The 23,958-nt window shown below is 38.5% G+C and overlaps 1 protein-coding gene across 1 annotated transcript in view; it reads left to right on the forward strand.

Annotated features, from left to right (window-relative positions):
- Positions 1 to 23,958, forward strand: part of shg (shotgun) — a 159,134-nt gene that overhangs the window by 107,648 nt on the left and 27,528 nt on the right. The window contains exons 15-20 of the mRNA XM_067139957.2: positions 19 to 206; positions 305 to 487; positions 2,958 to 3,113; positions 10,594 to 10,794; positions 10,980 to 11,218; positions 14,635 to 14,834. Coding sequence (XP_066996058.2) covers positions 19 to 206; positions 305 to 487; positions 2,958 to 3,113; positions 10,594 to 10,794; positions 10,980 to 11,218; positions 14,635 to 14,834 — 1,167 coding nt within the window. The remainder of the gene's footprint in view (positions 1 to 18; positions 207 to 304; positions 488 to 2,957; positions 3,114 to 10,593; positions 10,795 to 10,979; positions 11,219 to 14,634; positions 14,835 to 23,958) is intronic.

Genomic DNA, 23,958 nt, shown 5'->3' on the forward strand with positions numbered 1-23,958 from the left:
ATAATATGTATTTTTCAGGTAACACACTCCTGGCAAGGGTTCCTTTTGATCGTGAGGAAAAGAAAGTGTATTACATTCCAGTTGCTATAACAGATAGTGGAACCCCTCCAATGACTGGAACAAGTACACTAACTGTTGTGATAGGCGATGTCAATGACAACCCAATGAAGCCTGGCAAGAGTTCTATATTTGTTTACAATTATAAGGTATAGTACTTCTAATTGCCTGCACTTTGAGACCGGTTGTCTGCATTACTGTTACTGCTATAGATGTGAAATTCTTATAAAGATTTCCTGTTTTCTAGGGTGAAGCTCCTGACACTCATATTGGTCGTGTCTATGTGGATGATCCTGATGATTGGGATTTGGCTGATAAAAGGTTCAGATGGAAAAATGATGCTCATCCTAATTTTAACCTAGATATAACTACAGGGATGATCACAATGCTGAAGGGGACAAATAATAACAGTTTTGTGCTAGAATTTACGGTAAGTTGTATTAGAGATCTCTGCAGAATTTCTATATCTAAATATTCAGCCAGAACAGTCTATTTAAATGCAGAAACTTATCTGCTTTTGATGTAAGACATTTACAGAATCTTTGTCTACTCTGTTCAAAATATGGTCAAATGATGGTCTCTGGAAAAAAAAAAAAAAAAAAAATAAATAAATAAATAAATAAATTGGTGGGCAATGGAACACTTAATTAAGCATACCGTTGCTTGTAAAGAATCATCAGTGTTGAAAATATTTAGTTTGATGTAATCCAGTTTGTATATGATAGGAAATCTCTTTTCTTTAATTCACCATTATTTCTGAATACTTTTATTATTTTTGATGTGATGTCTTATGCAAGTAATAATAGTATTACAGAAGAAAGCTTGTATTAATTACATGGCTACCACTGGTTCATGGGAAATTATTTTTCTTAAATTTCAAGAATGAGCAACAGGTTTTGATGTTGTTTTCAGAAGTTTTAATAATGATACTAAAATATACTGTACATACAGTACAGTCCTGTGTTAAAGAAATTAATTCTTTTAGTATATGAATAGAAGTAATGGAGAAAGAAGCAATGGATACTTTCGTGAAATGATGAAACATTGTTTCATTTTGCCTTAAGAAATTTTTCAGAACTTCCATGAAAACCCAATTGCTCTTCAACATTGTTGCTAGCTTCTCACCTATGTGCCTGAATTCTTGTTGTGTGTGTGTGTGTGAGGATTTGTAAATAGAGAACCATATCTCTATGGTTTGAATTAAATGTAAAACTATGAGCCCTGTGGCTTATAACCACAAGATTAACAGTCTTGTAAAATTCCAAGCCCACTGTAGAGGATTCTGAAAACTGAGTTCACTGGTTTAAATGCTAGGCATGAAGATTTATACCATCCTGTGTGTATTTTTCTCCTTCTTTTCAATATTTTTTGACACCTCAAAATGAATGAATAGTTAGTACCATATATTATTTCATTTTCAGAGATATCATCCCTAATCCTTAGTCACTCTAGGTCAGACATCTTAACATATTTCAAGTTCATCCATGATACGTCTACCAAGCCAATAACCATGCAAGTCATCCCTAATATGGATAAGCAAGAAGTGTCATCATTGCCATGTTGAGACTTGATAGACAGGTGTATGAGGTTTCAGGATTTAAAAAAATAGATTGAATTTTGCTTGACCGATAATCTTGTGGCTAAAGCAACAGGGCCTGCAGTTTTTCATGGAATCCAAACCACAGGGATGTATCTATATACAAATTTTTACGTATGCTGACTAGGATTTAAACTGTAAGTATGTATATTCAGTCTTCACCGAACTCGATAGCTGCAGTCGCTTAAGTGCAGCCAGTCCCCAGTAATGGGGAGGTAGTGGGTTCGAACCCCACTGTCGGCAGCCCTGAAGATGGTTTTCCGTGGTTTCATTCCCATTCCTAGGCCTTTCCTATCCCATCGTCGCCATAAGACCTATTTGTGTTGGTGCGACGTAAAGCAAATAGCAAAATAATGTTCAGTCTTCAGCCCTAAGGCTGGTTGGATCCTCAACAGCTCCAACATCAGCTGTCATAGATAGCCTAGGCATCACTGAAGAGGCATACTAGGGAAATGAGGAGTGAGATAGTTTCCCATTGCTTTCCTCACCAAGCCTGAAGTTGCTATTTTATAACAGTCTGCCAAGCCCACTGAAATGCATGCACCAACTGACCCTATGAGCAACATTTGCACACCTTTCGTAGCAGGGACTGGCTGCAGAAGGAATGGCATTACTACCATCGCTCATACCTCGGTCACTTTCATATTGTCAAAGACAAAGACAAAACTGCTCTAGCGCATACCAGAAGACATAGTGCACTGTAACTTGAGGGAATAATGTACAGACTTGTAAACAGTATGCATGTACGTAATATACTGCAGGTTACATGAAAATATATAAAATCCAATTAGAATAATGGCAGGAGGATATTAACAATGATGTGATAGAGATTAATTTAGGAATGAAATCCTTGATGAAGCTTGTGTGATTGTTTGAGAAAGACTTGAGGGATTGTTTGAGAAAGACTTGAGGAGGCTAGATTATCTTAACTTGGCTACAGTGGGTGAGAGAAGCAGAAGAGAAAAAGATTACTTTGTTTACAAGATAAGCAGAATTCACTGTGATAGCTGCAAAATAAGGCTTAGTGAGGAGCATCATTCATTGCAGTGGCTTGTAGGGCAGTGGTGATAAACATTGTTTTAAGGGGTGAATCGGTAGCCTGTAGCCAGGATACTGAAGGGCGTAAGTATGTAATGTGATGTGTGGTATTTATTTCAGTGTTCATGAGTGTTACACAATGGATGACTGCTTGCCAGTTTTTGTATTTCTCATGTCCTGCAGAATTTTGACAGGAAACAAAAGCCTGTGCTATTTCTTCTGAGGAAATTGTATGCTTGTACTCTAATTCTGGTTCTTCAATTAGGTTACAGAAACTTCACTGTTCTTTCCGGAACACAGTGTGGATGCTATAGTGAATGTAACTGTGAAAGAAATCCCAGAGGAAGCAGTTGATAAATCAGGATCAATTAGATTTGCTGGAATAAAAGCAGAGGAATTTGTGGCTCCAGGACCTAATGGGGTAAGTGTGCACTCAATTCTGAGAGTTCTGTATTTTTTAAAACTTATTTCTATCACTCTCCAGATACAAAACTCCAAATATGTTCTTCCTGTTATTTTGGCCACCAGGAACTGGCGAAAGATTAATTCATTTTATTTATTTATTTATTTATTTATTTATTATTTTGTTAAATTAATATATTGCTGTAATTGAGTTTAATTGTCTTGTTTTTCTCCTTTCATTTAGGTGTGGCTCCCTGGAATTCAACAGCCCTTCTTGTTCCACATTTATATATATTGTACAGACAGCTTTGTGTTTACTTCCCTGCTCTAGTATTCTTTTAGTTGCTTTTTTATATCTATAATCTTGCCTCATAGCATTTCCTTTTCTTGAAAGATGAGCAAGCACACATTTGAAAACTTAAAACTGTCTTTAGTTCAGTTTCTCTTATGTCTGAATTAACAACTGCTTTAAGAGAAGGAAACCTGTAAAGATTTTGAGGATTATCAACTTGGTGTTCTGACCAGCTGGCATTGCCAAGTGGACTCATATTTGACTTTGTCCAGCAGTGCCTTCTAAAGGGAACTATTTGGAATACGAATTAATTAGAAATCTGCATCTTTAACCTTATAGGATATTTGGAAATAGGGTAACACTTCTGCCTGATGAATGGGGTATTTCTATTCTTAGTACATGAGCTCTTAGGAGACATGAATTTAATTAGATATAGCTACTTATTACAGACATTAATTTCTTTGTAACTTGAACATTTTCAATGCACTGGATGTGCATTTGGGAAAGTGAATTCCCCCCCCCCCCCCCCCAATTTGTTTTATGTCACATTGGCTGAGAGGTGTTAGGGCAATGCTTTGAAAGGACAGGGCGAGGACTGGGAAGAAAGCAACTGTGGCCTTAATAAAGAGACAGCCCCAACATAAAAGCAATTTTATGCATGCAGGGAAGGGGGATTAATATAACTTTTCTTACTGGTGTGTTTTGGGAGGGAGTTGGTTATGGCCGAGTGATATAGTCACTGGGCTTTTCGCCAAGGCAGTCCCAGTTTGAATCCCAGTCAATGCGTGTGAGAGTTTTGAAATGAAAAGTTACATCCCTGTGGTGTGGATTGTGTGTAAAACTGAAGGTCTTTTGACCATGATATCAACAGTCGCATAGAACTACAGACTTGGCTTACTTCTTCTGGTGTTATCTTACTTCCTGGTCCATTTCTTGGCTGACAAAAGACAAAGGGGAAAGGAGGAGAAGCTGCAGAAGTCTTCTGGGCATTTGCACCTATATAATACAATCAGTTGTGCTTTTAACATCAGTCTCCCACTTCCGAATACTTGTATTCACTGTGGTACTTAGCTGTCTTCCCATATGTTTTAGAAAGACAAGGGTTTTTTTTTATTTATTTTTTTTATTTTTTTTATTGCTATGGGCTTTACGTCGCACCGACACAGATAGGTCTTATGGCGACGATGGAATAGGAAAGGCTTAGGAGTTGGAAGGAAGCGGCCGTGGCCTTAATTAAGGTACAGCCCTAGCATTTGCCTGGTGTGAAAATGGGAAACCACAGAAAACCATCTTCAGGGCTGCCGATAGTGGGATTCGAACCTACTATCTCCCGGATGCAAGCTCACAGCCGCGCGCCTCTACGCGCACGGCCAACTCGCCCGGTAAAGACAAGGTTAATGATATTGTTAGAGTGGTATAATGTTTTAACTCTGTACTGCCATTCATTATGTTTTTATTATTTTTTACTCTTCAGTGATAACATTGGTTGTAGAAGCTGCACAAGAAAATGTACTCAATATATTCTGAACTATTAATTAATTTGAACTCGGCTACATTGCTGATTTTTATTATCAAGTTATACTGCAATATTTCAGGTGCCTGACACAAATTATTTTACTCTCTTGAATCTAGCATTCAAAAATATGTATGGATGATGATAGTTGTTTTAAAGGGCTCAACTGCAGAAATGTTTGCTAGTATATGTTCTGTCAGTTTTCTTTATAATGTCAGCTCTTATAAGGAACATCCACGAAAGTGCCTGGTGGGTATTTATCTCTTCTTTTGTAAATAGGTATGAATGATCCAATAGATTGCAGTAATTAAAGTTTTAACTGCCCGTACTGATTTGTTTGCTACCGATAGGCAGGGGTAATCAGTGCATGCAGCAGCATAATGTTGTGGCAGTGAATTAAAACTGTAATCTGACTCCAGGAAAGTTGTTTACATTTGTGAGTGTATCCTGTGATCTGCAGATAGTAAATTCTTCAGATTGTGTATTTGTGTATGTAACCTGCACAATGAAAATTGATGCAGGGAAGGTGTAAGGAGGTTTTACACCAGACTGAATTGCAGCCTTCATCATGTGAAGTACATATGATGGAAAGACAAACTGCAAAAACTTTTGATCAAGAAACTTAAAGATGCCACTATCACTGAAATCCTGGAGGATGAAGAACGAAAGCTGTCTTACTATTATTAAAAGAGCTTCCACAAAATCTGAAATGAAATAAAATGGGGCATTGCTTTTTAAAAGCGCATTTTAACTTTGCATAAGGAAACCTAGTATATAAAAGAGTGGTTTCATTCCTTGTTGTTGACAAAACAGCAATCGGCTTCAGCGATCCTGAATTAATTAAATTCAAAGAGACACTTTAAAAAAAATTCAAACAAACAGCATTCGCTTTGAAAGGAGCAAATGAAGAGAACACCCTTGTAAAATATAGAACAGTGACAAGGGAAAATTATTTTTCACCCTTGTAAAATATAGAACGGTGACAAGGGAAAATTATTTTTCAAGAACATTTTATTAGTAGACAAGCAGAATATCATATCATGGTGAAAAGTGCTGGAAACAAAAACATTTTTATAACATCTGTTCCAATGAATAGATATAGTTTTAAAATAGGCTAAAATAAGTAAATCCATTTCCCTCCCATTTCACCACCCCATTCAACCTTCCACATTGATTTTAATTTATTTCAATATTTAAATTCACATAGATTTTAAGTAAAACAAGGTACGTATTAAGATGTTCTTAAGAAGATAAATACTTTGTAATTTCACCTAACTGTTGTAATACAGCTGAAGATGTTCCAAATGGAATGAAACATGTCCTGTATATGATTGATTGATTTGCTTAATGCTAATATAAGTATCAAAAAGGCAGAAATTTACTGTTATTGATTCATTGTAAATAGGGTTTGATACGGGAAATGAAGCTGATTTCTTGCAGTGACATAATAGTCGGAGTGAAATCAGCATTTGGAATATCACATTCTTATATACTTCACCCCATTATATCCATGGAAAGTAAATTTCTCTCTCCATTTCTCTTGCATGAACCAAGTGACACATTTGGTCCCCTTGCAGAATGGAACAGAACATGATCCAACCTCCAAACTTACTGTGTATACAGCTGCCCCTTTTCCTGAACATATGCAGCCAACTAGGAATGAAATGTTCCTAGTCCTATCTTATGCATCATCTTACAGCAATTTTATGTTCAGTTAGCCCGATATAGACTTTCCAGCACAATGCAAAAACGGTACAAGAGGCAGTAAGTGAGGCCCTTCTCAATAATATTGTATCATTTTATGTAGAGTGGAGTCCAATACTCCAGTCATTTTTATGAAATGTTACTGTGCTGTACAAACCATAGCCAGTCCTATAGCTGTTGGTAGGGTATTGCACAACTGGTTGGTCCAAGAGGCCATTTTCTTTTGATAGAAATGAGCGGTCATGGTATCATAGAAAATATGATAGGTTAGGACCCATTACACACACGTCAATTCACCACTGTCTTGTATAGTCTAGTCACATCAAAATAGATAGAAACGTGTTTTTCTTTTTTTACAGTATTTTATAAACTGTGGCATGCAAATGCTGTACAGCACATGTGATATCTTACGCCATGTAATTACTACCGTTAGAGTGTTCAATAAATTCATAAAACCGGGCCATAAGGCTGTAACACATCAGTAACGTTTTGAAGCAAGAACTTTTGCTCTCCCTGTGAATATAGAGTTACAAGGTTTGAATTTACATGCTGGAAGTAGCTGCATGGGGTTACGCATGGTAGATGTACCTGGATAGGCTACTTGGAGCCCAAAAGGCCAAAGTCGAAGGATAGCAAGCCATCCAGTTCGGCTTTCAAACAACCCTACAAGAAGCGAAAGCAAGAACCAGTCAGGTCCTACTCGCTCAGTAGTACCCAGTCTGACAGTGTTCTGAGAATATTTTTACTTTTCTTTTAGACAAAATTAACTCATAAAAAATATATGACTCGCATTGTGCGCATTTGCTTGGTTAAATTGGGGTGTCATAATGTTGACAATACATGCAGTGTGCTTCATTCGTTGTAGCCATTTGCCATATGAAAGTCTCGTGTTGTTATTCCTTTCCTACGTATGCTTTCTTTATAAAGGTGAAAAATGACTTTTGAGACTTAAGGAAGTTAAACCTTAATTACAAAAGCCCTTACAAGTATAATGTAAAAATAAAATTGAAAAGCTCGTAACTAAATTTGAACTCTGATTCCCTGGGAAAGGTCACATGCTGGCTGCGATTAGTACCATGTAACCACTCCAGGCGACAAAGAGTAGGTCTCATAACTCTGTACTAATGGAGCAATCTTAGGTCATCTCTTTGAAACTGGTCTTGTGCCTTTGTTACAAGTTTTGAACTCAAATGCGCAGACAGGTTTACTTTGCTGCAAATACCAAAGTGTGCTTGAGAAATCGTGTCTCTCTTAAGCCCAGATAGTTGCAACCATTCCCTTCGCGCAGAGTATGTACCTATTACTTGGTTGAATGAGTCCAGCATAGTGTTTTAGGTGATATTCACAATGCATTTGTCCATAATTAGTGCTTACATGATGATAATTATTGTCTATTTATTATAACTTCCTTAGAAGGATATCTGAGACTTCAGAAAATCAAGTCTTCGTAAAGGATGCCTAGGCGAGTACAAAACGAAAATTAGAGAAGGCATGAATCAACAAGGGTTTGAAACCTTACAGCATTGCTGGGAGAATAGCCTCTTGCTAATCCCTGTTCTTTGGCTTCTTCTCCATCCAAGTCCCAGCTGCTATCTTTGCTTCTTTCCTAGCTCTCTTCCTCTCCGTACAGTAGACACTATTGCGAGGTGGTCTGTCTGCGTGCATCATGTTAATTTTTTATGCAGATATTTTCAGGTCTTTCTCTAAGGACTTTATTGTTCTTGATCCAGTAGCCTGCTCTTCTGGTGGTTCTGTGGCTCTTTTCTGTCTGGTATTGGAGACGCTTAACATGCTCGGACTTCTGTCTCCATTTGCTCATCTTGTTCTTGCTCTCAGATCTGCCCTGCTGGAGCTTCCATAGCTTCCGTTGATGTTGTTAAATATGGTTCTTCTGTGTTTTCCATATTTCATTTGGTGTAGGGTTTTCCCCATTTCTAGGGTCCTGAGCAGTATTCTCACCGCCCATGATCAGGCATCACTCCAACATTTGTCCTCCCACAACTCAGACTTTCCTTAGCAAGAACCAAACCCCTCAGTCATCCATCAAGCAGTCCGCCCCTGGCTCGAACCACCCAGGTTTTTTCCACTTTCAGTAGGCCTACTCACGTGGTTCGCACTTGACATTCTCATGGCTGAGTTCACAACCGTGAGGTTTCCCCTAGGTTGGGATTGCCCTATTCCCATCCTACGTCTCGTCCAGGCTGCGTAGGTCAAAGTGATGTGTTGGTTCCAGCACCCCGCAGAGAGCCTTCACCTCAATCTACCAGCGCCCACTTCACCTGAACCACTGTGTCGCCTGTACAGAGGAAACATGGGTACCCCTCTAGCGTGTGTGGGCGAGCCTTCCACTTCGAAGCCTTGGCTTGGGCTAATAATAAAAGCGGTCTAGTTAAATGTAGTAACACCGCTACTGTCACTGACTACACTTATATGTATTTTCACCCAACACAATTACAGTAACACTTGAAATACAGTATATACACAATAATTTACACTCGATCTGCGAAGCAGTATCAATACGGTATGACTGATTTATGATAGCTTTTTACATCAACAACTGACTGTCTTCAATCATAACTCGCTCACCGACTGGTCACATACAGAATACACAGTAGTTTACAAAAGACCTGCAGTTGCAGTGTCAGCAGTAACACACTAACTATCAAAACATCACTTCACTAAACAGCAACTGATCTGCTGACACACTACTCCATAACAACTCGCTCCTGATCCGCTAGTATTGCAGTATCAACACAGCTGAACTACAGTAACATCATCCCCACTTAAAATGCAGTTTTACTCCAAGATACCTAGATGATTCTATAACATCAGAAATTCCTGGTAATTTCCTGTTCTAGAATTGTCTTGAAACAAGTTTTTCACTATGGCACATAACGTAATGATATCTACCAATATCTAGAATATTATACAACCTGTACTTGGTACATGAAGATTCTAGAGTTCACACATGAGTTAACTTAAATACATAACCTAGCCTATAATACAAGAACAATTTTTTCAGTTATAGACATAACCTAAATTTCATCTATTCGGACAGGGATTTCACTCACTTTGGGCAGTTTGTTGTATGGCACTTTTTGTACTTCTTGTTGCACAGGTCACACACCCAGTTATCACTGGGTTTATCACTGGGTTGATGGTATGTCTTGGTTTTACATATTGTATTGTGGAATCCATGTATAGCTTATCTCGTGATAACATGCCTTTGTTGTTGATTTTCTTCAGTCCATTTCCTTTCTACCATCGCCCTTGTGCCATAAAAATCTCATTCTGTTTTGTTTGTCTTCAAGATTCTTCTCTGTATAAGTTCATTGTATGGTCAAGTAGATGGCAGCAGCATTTTGAAATGGGGATCTTTGATGTAGAAGTATTCTTTGGTTAACTCGTAAGCCATTCTTGAAGGCACAGTTTTCCCCACTCTCAGCACGTTGTATGCTTTATAGGTATTAGTAATCACTGCATGTATTGGCATGTCTTCTTTTTGTAGTTCTGATTGGCTGTGTAGGTATGCGTATTTTGTGAATATAAAGTGTTGACTATGTTTTCAACCTTCAAGAGTGGATTGTTTACATATATATTAATATATATTTATTCCAAACGTTATACAATCACATCTCATACAAAAATCAGTCTGTAACAATGTGTAAAAAAAAGTAGGCTTGCAGTTTTATTTGACTGTTGTTATCAAGGTCCTAGTTTTCTATGGAATCCGAACCACAGAAACGTGACTTTATGTACAAAAATGCATTTCTAACAATAATGCTGGTAACAATCTCAAGATATTGAGTGTTCCTGCCTCGAAATCAAATGCTGAGGATTACTGTACTCCAATGGTATTATATATAGAATCATTAAAAAGAGTTGCGAAGTATTAATAATTTTGTCATCATTACAAGTGGATGTCTCTATTTAAAAACAAAATGGAATTCTCTTTCTACTCTGCTGATATTTTATTGTCTTTGTTCACAGGGACCAAGTAAGCAAAATCTTCTTCGTCGACAGTTGGCTACCTTCCTTAATGTGAGTGAGGAGAATGTTGATGTATTTACTGTACTGCACTCTCCACACAATATGAATTCCACGCAGTTAGATGTCCGATTTTCTGCACACGGTTCACCATACTATCATCCTGAGAGGCTAAATGGACTTGCAGCAAAGAATCAAGAAAAAGTGAGTTATACAAAATGTAGATCAAGTTTTCCACACTCTTGTAAGTAATTTTGAAGTATTAGTGTTCATGATTCCAAATATGGCTCTTATTACATTTTAAAGATAGCACGTGACTGAAGCAGTTATAACTTGTAGAGAAAAAAATGAAAATCCATTCTTCAACACATTACCTTCTGTTCCAACAGATTGAGAGAGAGCTGGGTGTCAGTATTCTGATGGTAAATATTGATGAATGTTTGCAAGAGAAAGTATTCTGTGGAGAAAAGTCGTGTGCCAATTTCTTGGTTAAAAGAGATGAGCCAGCTGCAGTTTACACAAATACCTCTTCGTTTGTTGGTGTACATGCGGTCATCAAACCTTTCTGCTCTTGCACTCCAACAGAACGCTTTGTTTGTCTTAATGGAGGTACACTCCTTGGAGACAGGTATGTATCTCTGTAGTTTAGAATTGAGTAGCATTATAGTTATACCCACAAAAGTGGGAAGGGCAGAAACAGTAATTTAATATTGTCAGCTGAATTGAAAAGTTTTACCTTTGAGAGGAAAGTAAGATTGTTAAGTATAATAATAACTAGATATCGGATTTGTATGCACTCGAAATATATAAAATATACAAGCATTTATGCTGTCAAAATCTTTGGAATATGCTTGAAAATTTTGAAATATACACTGAAATATACTGTCATGCACAAAATAAATATATATATGCTTTATAGACCTACTCACACTGAATTATATGTCTTCCTGCAGGCTGTAATTTAAATTACAATATATGATTGAGTTTTTCAAAATGTTCAGGAGTAATTTTATGAAATTTATCCAGCAATATCGGTTTGTATGCAAAGAAGGACCTCTCTCAATACCCACAGACTTGATTGGACAGTATTTGTAAGCAGTAAAATGTTCTGGAAGAATTTTCTCTGGAGTTGCACATGTCACCTTGAAGATGTTAATTTGTTAATGGAACATAAACTACAGTTTAACACTCGGTATATCTTCATATTTTACAGGGACACACTTGAGTTAAGTTTCTCAAGGATTGAAATAGAATCATGAAGGGACAAACCAAACATTGGTTCTTTTGTTGTATAAGATAGACTTTTGAAACGTGCCTTCATTATTATACTCTAGCCCCTCTGCAACGTTTCAGTTTTGAAAATGTTCTGTGAACGTTGAATAAAGCAACACTTGGATTTAAAACACAAACAACAACTTTAAATTCATTGAAATTATCAGCCTAAAAGAGATCATTTATGTTGTATAGAAATGGAAAATAATTAATGTTGTTACAGTATTGTGTTTTAAAACTTTTAGTATATTAATGATAATGCCAAAATTTGTAAAATACGAATCAATACCATGAATATTCAGTTATTATACATTTATATTATACATTTCATGCTTTAAAAATATTTCATAAGATACCCGTGCTTCGCTCATCATCGTCATCATCATCATTATTATTTCCCTTTATCCAGCTGTAGCCGGGTTGGGGCAAATATGGTTCCTCTCCACTTTCTTCGGTCTTTCCACCACTCCTCCTCCAACACTGTCCCAGTCCAGGTTTCTTTCTATAATACTGCATTGGATTGTGTCCTATCTCAATCGTGGTCGTCCACGGCCTCTCCTTCGTATTTCCATCACCTTTTTTGGCATTCTTTCATCACTCATTCTCTTTATGTGCCCACACCATCTTAGTGGGCTCTTCTCTATTCTACCATTTAGTTTTTCCACTCCAATTTCTTCCTGGATTTTCTCATTCCTTATTTTGTCTCTTATAGTCTTCTGTATCATACTCCTCAAGAACTTTATTTCAGCTGCCTGTATTCAACTCTCATCCTTCTTTGTCATTGTCCAAGTTTCTGCTCCGTAAGTTGTTATGGGTACGTAATACATCTTGTACCTAGTTTCCTTTGCTTCCATTTGCACATCTTTGTCCCATAACATGTTTCTTACACTATGGTAGAAACAGTTTCCAGCTTGAATCCTCCTATTAATCTCAGCATCCAGTCAAGCATTCCTACCCTAGCTCCTTCAACCAACCACTTATTCATGAGTTGAAACGAAAGATTCTTCAATCCTAGAGGTAGCCTTTGAAAAGTTAGTGGTGCACCACATGGTTTCGTAATTTCTGAAGTTTTGATGATATATTTTTCTCTTTCCAATTTGATTGAATTAGTGATGGGCAGAATTGAATATAATGCATTCGAGAACTTCTGAGTATCGATACTTACCTTCGAAATTGTTCTCGAGTTCAACATAACATTTAAAAGGTGATGTAGGCCTAATTTACGCGGTACAAGATTTCCAGAAACTGAATACGAACCAGAGACCAAATTACAATGGAAGATTAAGAAAAGAAGGGATTTCGCCATCATGCTGGGCGCTTTTGTATCTAATGTGCTTTATTTTATTAGATGAGAGAATTAAAAACTACTTGTGGTTGATTGTCATTCGGCTTGGCGTTATTAGATTTTTCGAAGAGTTTGGCCAGTCAGTCACTGAACTGAAAGAATTTTCACAGGTAACTGACGAAGTTTCCCCTGTAAAATTGAATATAAAGTATCGAGATTTTGAATTCGCATACCGGTAATTAATGACTGATGCCGGTTTTGCGGTCTAACTTGCCTGCCTCTCATCCGGAGGGCCCGGGTTCGATTCCCGGTCAGGTCAGGCATTTTTACCTGGATATAAGGGCTGGTTTCCATGTCCACTTAACCTGCATGATTACCTTTAATTGAGGAGCTATCTAATGGCGAGATGGCGACCCCGGTCTAGAGAGCCACGAATAACAGCCGAGAGGATTCATCACACTGATCATGCGTCGCCTCGTAATCTGCAGGCCTTCGAGCTGAGCAGCGGTCGCTTGGCAGGCAAAGGCCCATTGATGTTGTAGTTTGGTTTGATGTAGGAGTGTTGTAAGATTATAATTATACATATTTCATTTTTGTGATGTTTAGCCAAATTGCTGATAGCTATCATTCATTCCCGGATTTTCTGTTTTACCGTGTTGTACGTTTTATTTTAATGGTCCCTCCAAAATTGGAGAATCGAGGTTCCACTGTATTGTTTTAAGTCCACTTCTTATTTGTATCCTAATAAAAGGAATTCAACTCCTTATACACCCCCTTAAATTTATTCCCTCCCCACCGCCCCCCCCCCCAAAAAATACGTGTTTGTTTATTCTTAAAGGAGATTCCAAATAACTATTTTCACGCCTGTAACATCCTTCGTTTTTTGAGATAAATATCCTCTTAAAAAGAATTCAACACTTTTTCAGTCCTTTTTACACCCCCTTTAAGTGGATTTTACGAAGGATAAAAGTGTTTCTTTATTTTTAAAGGGGATTCCAAACACCAATTTTTACGTCTGTAACGTGTTACGTTTTTGAGTTATACTCATTTTAAAAATTCACCCCCACCCTTTTCACCCTCTTAGAGACGGAATACCCGAAAATCCTCCCCTAGTGAGCACCTACATTGTAATATGAATGTATCCCCAAAATTACATCTCTGTATGTTGAGTAGTTTTGGCTCGGCGATGATGAATGTCAGTCAGTCAGTCAGTTAGGACAAATTTATTTGTATATATATGCACAAAATGTACCAAAGTAATCATTACTATAATGGAGGCGCACTCTGAACTTTGTTTCCATACCACATGAAAAAGCAGATAGAACATGCAGTTGCATAAAAATCCGATGTCTAATGATAACATTTTCCCTAGTGGTATATTCTTTTCCATTCAGGTTGTTCAATATACAGCATGATTTGAAGCTTTTAACAAATAATTATGAAAAGGTGAAAAATTGGGAGTTTACTTTCCTAATTTGTAATTTCAGGTGTGAATGTCCGGAAGGATATGAAGGACCTAGTTGTGAAATAATATCAATAGGTTTCTATGGAGAAGGATGGGCTTTGTATCCTCCATTTGCTGCCTGTGATGATGCTCATTTATCTCTTGATATTAAGCCATTCAAAGAAAATGGACTCGTCTTCTATATAGGGCCGGTAACGCACAATCCTGCCTTAAATGTTCAAGGTATGCAATCCATTTAAATCATACAAATACTTAACCCCTCATGTGAAGAGTAAATTTTCCTAAAAGGAAAACAGATTGTCGTTCAAATATATGTTTGGAAAGGTTCTGAAAATTATTGCAGAAATAGGCCTACTACCAAAGGGTACTTTGTTCCAACTGAAAAGTTTTGATTTTATTTCTCTGAATTTTTAGAATGTTAGCACATGTCACTGTGCCTTGCTCAAAAATGTTTCTTTTGAGGATTTCTTGTAAATAATGGCTTATGTTGTGAAAGTTATTTTTGAATTAATGATTTATAACAGAATATTTTAGTTTAGTGACTCTTTCAGTTTTCTCCTGCTCAGTGCTTTTATGAGAATGGGAACCATACCTGCCAACTCTGCTGATTTAGGTGGAAGACACCTAATTTTACACCATTTCTCCCGCCCTCCTACTTAATGTATTAATTCTCTCAATTTTTCAATAATTTTGCGTGTAATTTCGGCTAAAAGTGTGAGATGACAAACACCCGTCATCCTTCGAACAGATTGGCAAGAAATTGATTTTACATATTTTGAAGTAGATTATTAAAATCAATTAAAGGCATTTATGTTGACAATTGGGCTTCACTGAGAATTGATGGTAGAATGAGTTCTTGGTTCAGGGTACTTACAGGAGTTAGACAAGGCTGTAATCTTTCACCTTTGCTGTTTGTAGTTTACATGGATCATATGCTGAAAGGTATAAAATGGCAGGGAGGGATTCAGTTAGGTGGAAATGTAGTAAGCAGCCTGGCCTATGCTGACGACTTGGTCTTAATGGCAGACTGTGCCGAAAGCCTGCAGTCTAACATCTTGGAACTTGAAAATAGGTGCAATGAGTATGGTATGAAAATTAGCCTCTCGAAGACTAAATTGATGTCAGTAGGTAAGAAATCCAACAGAACTGAATGTCAGATTGGTGATACAAAGCTAGAACAGGTCGATAATTTCAAGTATTTAGGTTGTGTGTTTTCCCAGGATGGTAATATAGTAAGTGAGATTGAATCAAGGTGTAGTAAAGCTAATGCAGTGAGCTCGCAGTTGCGATCAGCAGTATTCTGTAAGAAGGAAGTCAGCTCCCAGACGAAACTATCTTTACATCGGTCTGTTTTCAGACCAACTTTGCTTTATGGGAGCGAAAGCTGGGTGGACTCAGGATATCTTATTCATAAGTTAGAAGTAACAGACATGAAAGTAGCAAGAATGATTGCTGGTACAAACAGGTGGGAACAATGGCAGGAGGGAACTCGGAATGAGGATATAAAGGCTAATTTAGGAATGAACTCGATGGATGAAGCTGTACGCATAAACCGGCTTCGGTGGTGGGGTCATGTGAGGCGAATGGAGGAGGATAGGTTACCTAGGAGAATAATGGACTCTGTTATGGAGGGTAAGAGAAGTAGAGGGAGACCAAGACGACGATGGTTAGACTCTGTTTCTAACGATTTAAAGATAAGAGGTATAGAACTAAATGAGGCCACAACACTAGTTGCAAATCGAGGATTGTGGCGACGTTTAGTAAATTCTCAGAGGCTTGCAGACTGAACGCTGAAAGGCATAACAGTCTATAATGATAATGTATGTATGTATGTATGTATGTATGTATGTATGTATGTATGTATGTATGTATGTATGTATGTATGAAGTATGTTTCGATACCGCAGCTGCACATTTTAATGATATCATCTTCATTTCCCGTTTCCAGCTTCCCGGGTCGGGTTATGAATCGAGGACCTTCATTGCTGCCTGTATCTCCACCACTCTTCTCCTTTTTTAAGTACATCTTCTGGTTTTCCTCCCATCTTCTCTATATGTACTCCCACACTGAATCTGTCCACCTCTTTCGGGGTCTTCCTCGTGGTCTCTTTTGTGTTAACTTCTCTCAAAAAACTTTTTTTTGCCACACTCTCTTCTCCTATTCTCATCATATGCCCATACAACTTTAGCTTTGTTTCTATCCTGTCTTGAAGTTTCAAGATTCCTATTAGTAATTTCATCTGTGCTGCCTGTATTCTACTCTCCTCTCATTTTGTTGTAGTCCACGATCCAGCTGCATAGGATAGTATGAGTTCATAATAGGTTGAATACAATACTTTCTTACGTTTGTTTGGGACATCTTGGTTCCACAAAATACGCCTTACACTCCGGTAGAAGCTGTTTGCTTGTTGTATTCTTTTTCGAATTTCTTCGGTAATCTTTCCATCTTCTGTGATCACACTTCCCACGTACTTGAAACTTTTAACCACTTCCAGAATGTTACCATTCAGTTTTATCTTTCCTCTTCTTTCCTTCCTTCCTTCCTTCCTTCCTTCCTTCCTTCCTTCCTTCCTTCCTTCCTTCCTTCCTTCCTTCCTTCCTTCCTTCCCCTTGTCATCACTATTGTTTAACTTTTCTCTGTGCTTACTTTGATCCCAAATTTTTCTATCTCTTGATTCCATACATCTACTTGTTTTTGCATTTCCGTTTCGTCCTCACCCCATATCAATTATATCATCTGCAAACAACATGGCTTTAGTTGCCTGTCTTTCCAATCTCTGTTTAATGTTCTTATGAATTTCATCCATGACTGCGATGAATAGTATGGGGGATAGTACACTTCCCTGTTGGAGACCAGTTTCAACTTTGAACCATTTTGTTTTTCCCCATACTAGTCTTCATACTACTAACACTGTTTTTGTACATAGCTTTTATCATTTGAACTTCCACTCTGTTAACATGTTTTTTCCTTAATGTGTCCCATACCAAATGTCTGGGCACACTTTCATAAGCCTTCTCAATGTCAAACGTCATCACTATATCTTTTCCAGTCCGTCCCCGCGGTGTAGGGGGCAATGTGTCTGCCTGTCACCCGGCGGCCCCGGGTTCGATTCCTAGCCGGGTCAGGGTTTTTTATTGTAAATTATTAATATCCCTGGCCTGGGGACTGGGTGTTTGTGTTGTCCTTAATGTTCCTTTCCTCACATTCAACACGTTAGCTACCGCCGTTTACATAATACACGCAGGTTCCTCACATATGGTGCAAGTAGAGGCAAAAGATCTTCCTAGGTCGACGCCCCGAACAGATAGCATAGGAAAAAAAAAAAAGTCTTTTCCAAACTCCCATATTTTCTTCATCATATGTCTTAATGTAAAGATCAGGTCAAACGTTGGCCTGTCTTTCCTAAAACCATACTGTTTTTATTCCATTTCTCCTTCTAGCCTCCTCCTCAGTCTTACTTCCAATACTCTCTCAAATATCTTAGCTACAAGGGCAATAAGGGTGATCCCTCTGTGGTTACTGCATTCCTTTTTATCACCCTTTTTAAATATTGGGGTAATTAAACCCTTCCCCACACTTCTGGGATCTCTTTCTTCCTCCAGATTATTCTAAATAATCTATACAGCCACTGTAGCCCTATTGGTCCTGCTGCTTTTATCATTTCCGTAGTTACCTCGTCCACTCCTGCTGCTTTACCGCTCTTCATCTTGTGTATTGCTTCCTCTATTTCTAACATCGATATTCCCTTTTCTTGTTCTTCTTCTTTCCCCATTGTTTCTCCTTGCTCCTTCTCATCTACCAATTCACTGTATTTAATGATAATTTAATGATAATCTATAGATATAAAATAAGAGTTTTGTCTGTACATTGCTCAGAATTTGAAAATAATGGTATTTCTGTATCGATCGTGTCCACAGTAACAAGAAAATGCAGTTTTTACTTTTCCGTAATTTATGTATGTATGTATGTATGTATGTATGTACACGCATCACGAGGAAACAGCTGAAAAGAATTGAATAAAATTTGGTATGTAAAGTCGGGGCGTGAGCCGCTACAATCTAGGCTATACATCATTTTATTCACGCTGAGTGAAATGGTAGTTTAGGAGAAGGCCTAAAATTCAATTCTCAAATATTTGTATTATTAGTGGTCATATCGATAAATACTACATAACTAAAGTTATATAGAATTACATTTCTGATCATTTACGTCTTATGCATTTTTACCATACTGGCTATGATAACACAGATATTCAAGAATTTGGATTTTTGTTGCTAAGTTCATATCAACGCCGAGCCCCGACAAAATGGGTAAACAGAATTTAATGAAAATCGGTATATAGAGTTGGGGAATAAGAAACTACAGTTTAAGCTATAAACAATGTTATTCACCCTGGGTGAAATGGTAGTTTAGGGGAAGGCACCTAAAATTTAATTTTTAAATACTTATGTTCGTCGTCCTATGGAGAAGTACTACATAACAAAAGGTATAGAGAATACAATTTCCGATCATTTATGTTTTATTCAATTTTACTGTGCCAACTATGATAAGAGTGGTATTTCAGAACCAGAAGACAATTAATAATGTGAAGGCCTACAATATTGGAAGTGCGTTACATTGATCAACAATAACATAACACTGGCCGTTGTTTGTTGTAATGTTCTTTGCCTCTTATGCTGACATTCAACTCCGATAGACGGGATTACTGCTGCGTACCGAGTATAATAGCCTAACTGAATATTGTCGGGAAATAGCTGAGGAGTTAGATAACTTTCTTCTTTAGCATGCTATTCCTCTGGTTCATACATTTTCTGATACTGCTGGTACGTAACATACTGGTTCATCATAGTATGCCAGCTATTCGATACCTATTCTGATGCGCTGTTTTGAATGAGCAGTGTGCGCACTTAAGTCAGAGGCTCAGGTGGTGGTGGTAGTAGTAGTAGTAGTAGTAGTAGTAGTAGTAGTAGTAGTAGTAGTATTATGACCCCCCCATGGCACTATAGCCCTTGAAGAGCCTTCGCCTACCAAGCGACTGCTGCTCAGCCCGAAGGCCTGCAGATGACGACGTGTCGTGTGGTCAGCACGACGAATCCTCTCGGCTGTTATTCTTGGCGTTCTTGACCGGGGCCACTATCTCACCGTCAGATAGCTCCTCAGTTCTAATCACGTAGGCTGAGTGGACCTCGAACTAGCCCTCAGGTCCAGGTAAAGATCCCTGACCTGTCCGGGAATCGAACCCGGGGCCTCCGGGTAAGAGGCAGGCACGCTATCCCTACACCACGGAGCCAGCCAGTACTAGTATGAACTGGCCTAGAATTACAATTTAGGCCTATTCCAAATTACAGTACCACAATTCACTAAATAACTCAAAATTCAACCCTGAAATAAGCTTTTTCTTAAGAAAAGCTTCTTCCTCTTCACTTTTATTAAATCTACATTAATTTTATTCCAAATTACCAGCGAAGATGTGGTTTCTTCTCTGGCTTGGAGGAAAAATTGCCTCCATGTCAGATAGTTCTTTCCCCCGCCAGTGTAGTGAATTGAGATTTTCCGACTCATCGGGTACTCCCAGGAAACAGGTAAGTAAATGGGCATAGTTTTTGCCCTGGGACTATCCACTATTCGAATCCCCCCGCCGAAAAAAAGACGAAAGATTGTTCACGGATCATGGATGTCTGTGTTTTGGTCATTCCAGCTCTGTAGCTTTGGACTGTTAGTTCGGCAGCATAGTACTGTTTGTTAAAAGTGAGAAAATGTGTGGTTTTTCATTTGATCGAGTATTTCATATGAAAGCATTGCTTTGATTTGCGCCATTCCTACTGACGTCATTGTAATGACCCATGTTCATTTCAGTTGGGACAACCACTAAGAGAGTCTTTCTGAGAATCTATAAAGGCAGATGGAGAGTGAGTGTCTGCCATTATAATGAAAACTCCCTAACCTGATTGTGACTGATGGTAGGCAAGCCGGCCTACTATTACAATGAAAATTCCCTAATTCAGTCTTCATATGAGAAAAGACTTTGGTGACTTCCCCGCCGTGTTTCTAGGGCAACATTATAAGCTATGCAACTTAATACAATCTTGCTCATAACGTTTACACTACCTAACCTAGAATTCTGTATAAAATTTAGAATTCCGTAGCGAAGTATGGGTACATAAGCTAGTTTAATAATAATTTAATGATAATTCCCCATAAATATCCCCTGCGTCGCGTTTAGTGGATGTCGAACATCTTTGAAATGGTTGTTTGTTAGTTTAGCGTGTGTTGTTGGAAGTTTTGCATAATAGCCTATGGGTGAGAGTTAGTTGTAGGCTGCTGAATATTGTATCATCTGTTTCACATGTGAAATTATGACATGCATAGAACTTACACTGTGTTAGCATTATTAGACCGGTAGTGATTTTTCGACCGGGCGAGTTGGCCGTGCGCGTAGAGGCGCGCGGCTGTGAGCTTGCATCCGGGAGATAGTAGGTTCGAATCCCACTGTCGGCAGCCCTGAAAATGGTTTTCCGTGGTTTCCCATTTTCACACCAGGCAAATGCTGGGGCTGTACCTTAATTAAGGCCACGGCCGCTTCCTTCCAACTCCTAGGCCTTTCCTATCCCATCGTCGCCATAAGACCTATCTGTGTCGGTGCGACGTAAAGCCCCTAGCAAAAAAAGTGATTTTTCGGTTCGTCGGTAATTTGATGATGAAATATGATGTGACGTTTTAAAGTGAGTACATAGACAACTTACCTTATATAATTGAGTAAAGAAGAGGCTCATCAGTATTTGCATTTTGTAGTGTTTGTAAGTGTGATTTCAGTATCTCGCATTGGGGGGGTTGGTGGGGAAGGGAGACATTTCAAAACATGTGCTCGACCGAGCTCGATAGCTGCAGTCGCTTGAGTGCAGCCAGTATCCAGTAATCGGGAGATAGTGGGTTCGAGCCCCACTGTCGGCAGCCCTGAAGGTGGTTTTCCGTGGTTTGCCATTTTCACACCAGGCAAATCCTGGGGCTGTACCTTAATTAAGGCCAAGGCCGCTTCCTTCCCATTCCTAGGCCTTTCCTATCCCATCGTCGCCATAAGACCTATCTGTGTTGGTGCGACGTTAAGCAAGTAGCAAAAAAAAAAAAGCAAAAAAACCCATGTGCTCGCAAAACATCATAAAGGCAATGCCCAGTGTGTAGATAAAAAAAAGATTTCAAGTGTAAGGATGACGGCACCGATGGTATAACACGGTGTAGAAGTATTGTTCACATCATGTATTATTGAACATAACCTCCCGGTTAATTTTTCTAATCACGCCTGCCCTTTATTTAGGAAGATGTTCCTGAACTTGAAAATTGCTGCTATATATGGCTCTTCCAGTACTACAATCTTGACTTGTGATAAAAAGTTGTACCCAATTGTCATTCCTTTTTGCAACTCACTTCAATAATTTCAAAGTTATCTTTTAGGAGTTCCTGTTTTAGAAGGAAATGCAACATAAGGTAACATTGCCAGTCTTTTACTCCCTAACTTGGAATAATAAAACATCCCGTTAAAATAACCTGCATTGCTCTTAGTACAGGTAATGCCCCATTGATGGTAGGGTTAAAGATGGGTGTGGCAGGGCTGTTTAGAGGGGAACTGCAATATTTTTAATTTGAAGATGCCCTTGTCATTTAATAAATTTAGCTGCTGAAAAGGGATCTGCTTGTCTACCTGTTCAAGTGGATGAACATTTAATAGATATTTTCTAATTGTATATATTGGCAGTAAATTCTTAGCTTACCCCCTGTGGATGGGGGATGCAGATGAAGAATATACACACAATATCCCCTGCCTGTTATAAGAGGCCACTAAAAGGGGCCCCAGGGGTTCTCAACTCGAGAGCATGGGTTGGTGACCACGGGGCCCTTACCTGAGTCCTGACATTGCTTCCACTTGTCAGGCTCCTCACTTTCATCTATCCTCTCTGACCTCCCTTAGTCAACTCTTGTTCTTTTCCGACTGTGGCGGTATTAGAGCATTCGAGGCCTGGGCAGTCTCATTTTCACACCCTTCGTGGCCCTTGTCTTTCTTTGTCTGGTACTTCATTTCTTGAAGTGTCGGATCCCTCCCCCCCCCCCCGTCTCTCTCATGTGGGTGGGGGATGTAGACTACACCCACGGTATCCCCTGCCTCTCGTAAGAGACAACTAAAAGGGGCAACCAAGGGATGATGACATTAGAACCATGAGATTACTTGTGATTAATGCCATTACGTGCAGAACACCAGGGGTCGACGTTACTTGCAATTAGTACCACCTTGTGAGGGTCTGCATTATATAGGAACAGTACCATTGTGTGCGGAAAATTATGGGTCTTAGTGTTGCGTTATCTGAAAGAGGTCGTCGCATGTATTCCACTGGTCTGTTCCACTTTGTTCAGTATGGTCTGCATTACCTATGAGTAGTACCACTTTATGTGCAGCACCGTGGGTCTACGTTACCTGCGGTTAGTACTACTATGTGAGTGACCCCATGAGTATATGTGGCCTGTGATTAGTACCACTGTAGGGGGAACACCATGGTTCTGTTTTACCAGTGATTGGTACCATTGTGAGGCTCCGATGACCTGGATTTTGTACCCCTTTAGATAATAAGCATCATCCCAGTAATTAAGACATTGTGAATTGGATCCACTGATTGTTTTTGTTTCACGATCATTTTCTAATCGCCATTTGTTTTAGATTCTAGTCATTGGATACATTATGAAGTTTTCATTTTCATTACATTACACCTTGTACCATTTGGGGCGATGACCTAGCTGTTAGGCCCCGTTAAACAACAAACATCATCACTACTTTCTTAGCTTGTGTATAAATCATGTTGGTAAGAAAAATCCAGATGATTTTCATGTAACCGATAACTGAATGCACATCTTCCCATCCCTTCCTCCCTCCCTCCTCCCAGTACATCATCAAATCTCCCGTTTTTCAGTTTGGAAGCTTGGCAGGTGTGGAAGCTCATCAGACATTATTATGAAATAGGCTGTGCATTATTTTCCCTAGTGGTCAGCAAATTTTTTAAAATCATATAGTGAGTGAGAAACTTTCACAAGTAAATTGTGGAACGTATAATGAATGATAATCCATTAAAAGCAGGACTTGCATCGTCTGAACGAAATGCTGTGTTTTCAAGTGAGAACAAGTAAACAATTATACCAACATATGTAATTGATATGTGGAATAAATATACACATTCAAAACTGGTTAGGATGTTTTTGTGGGGACGAGAAAAAAGTCATATAGAGGAAATGTGCTGAAAAAAGATTAAAATTATGCTATTAAAGTTAGGTTTGAATGTAAAAAATAATTACGATAAAGACAAAG

This window comes from Anabrus simplex, chromosome 2 (assembly GCF_040414725.1).
Source record: "Anabrus simplex isolate iqAnaSimp1 chromosome 2, ASM4041472v1, whole genome shotgun sequence".
NCBI lineage: Eukaryota > Metazoa > Arthropoda > Insecta > Orthoptera > Tettigoniidae > Anabrus > Anabrus simplex.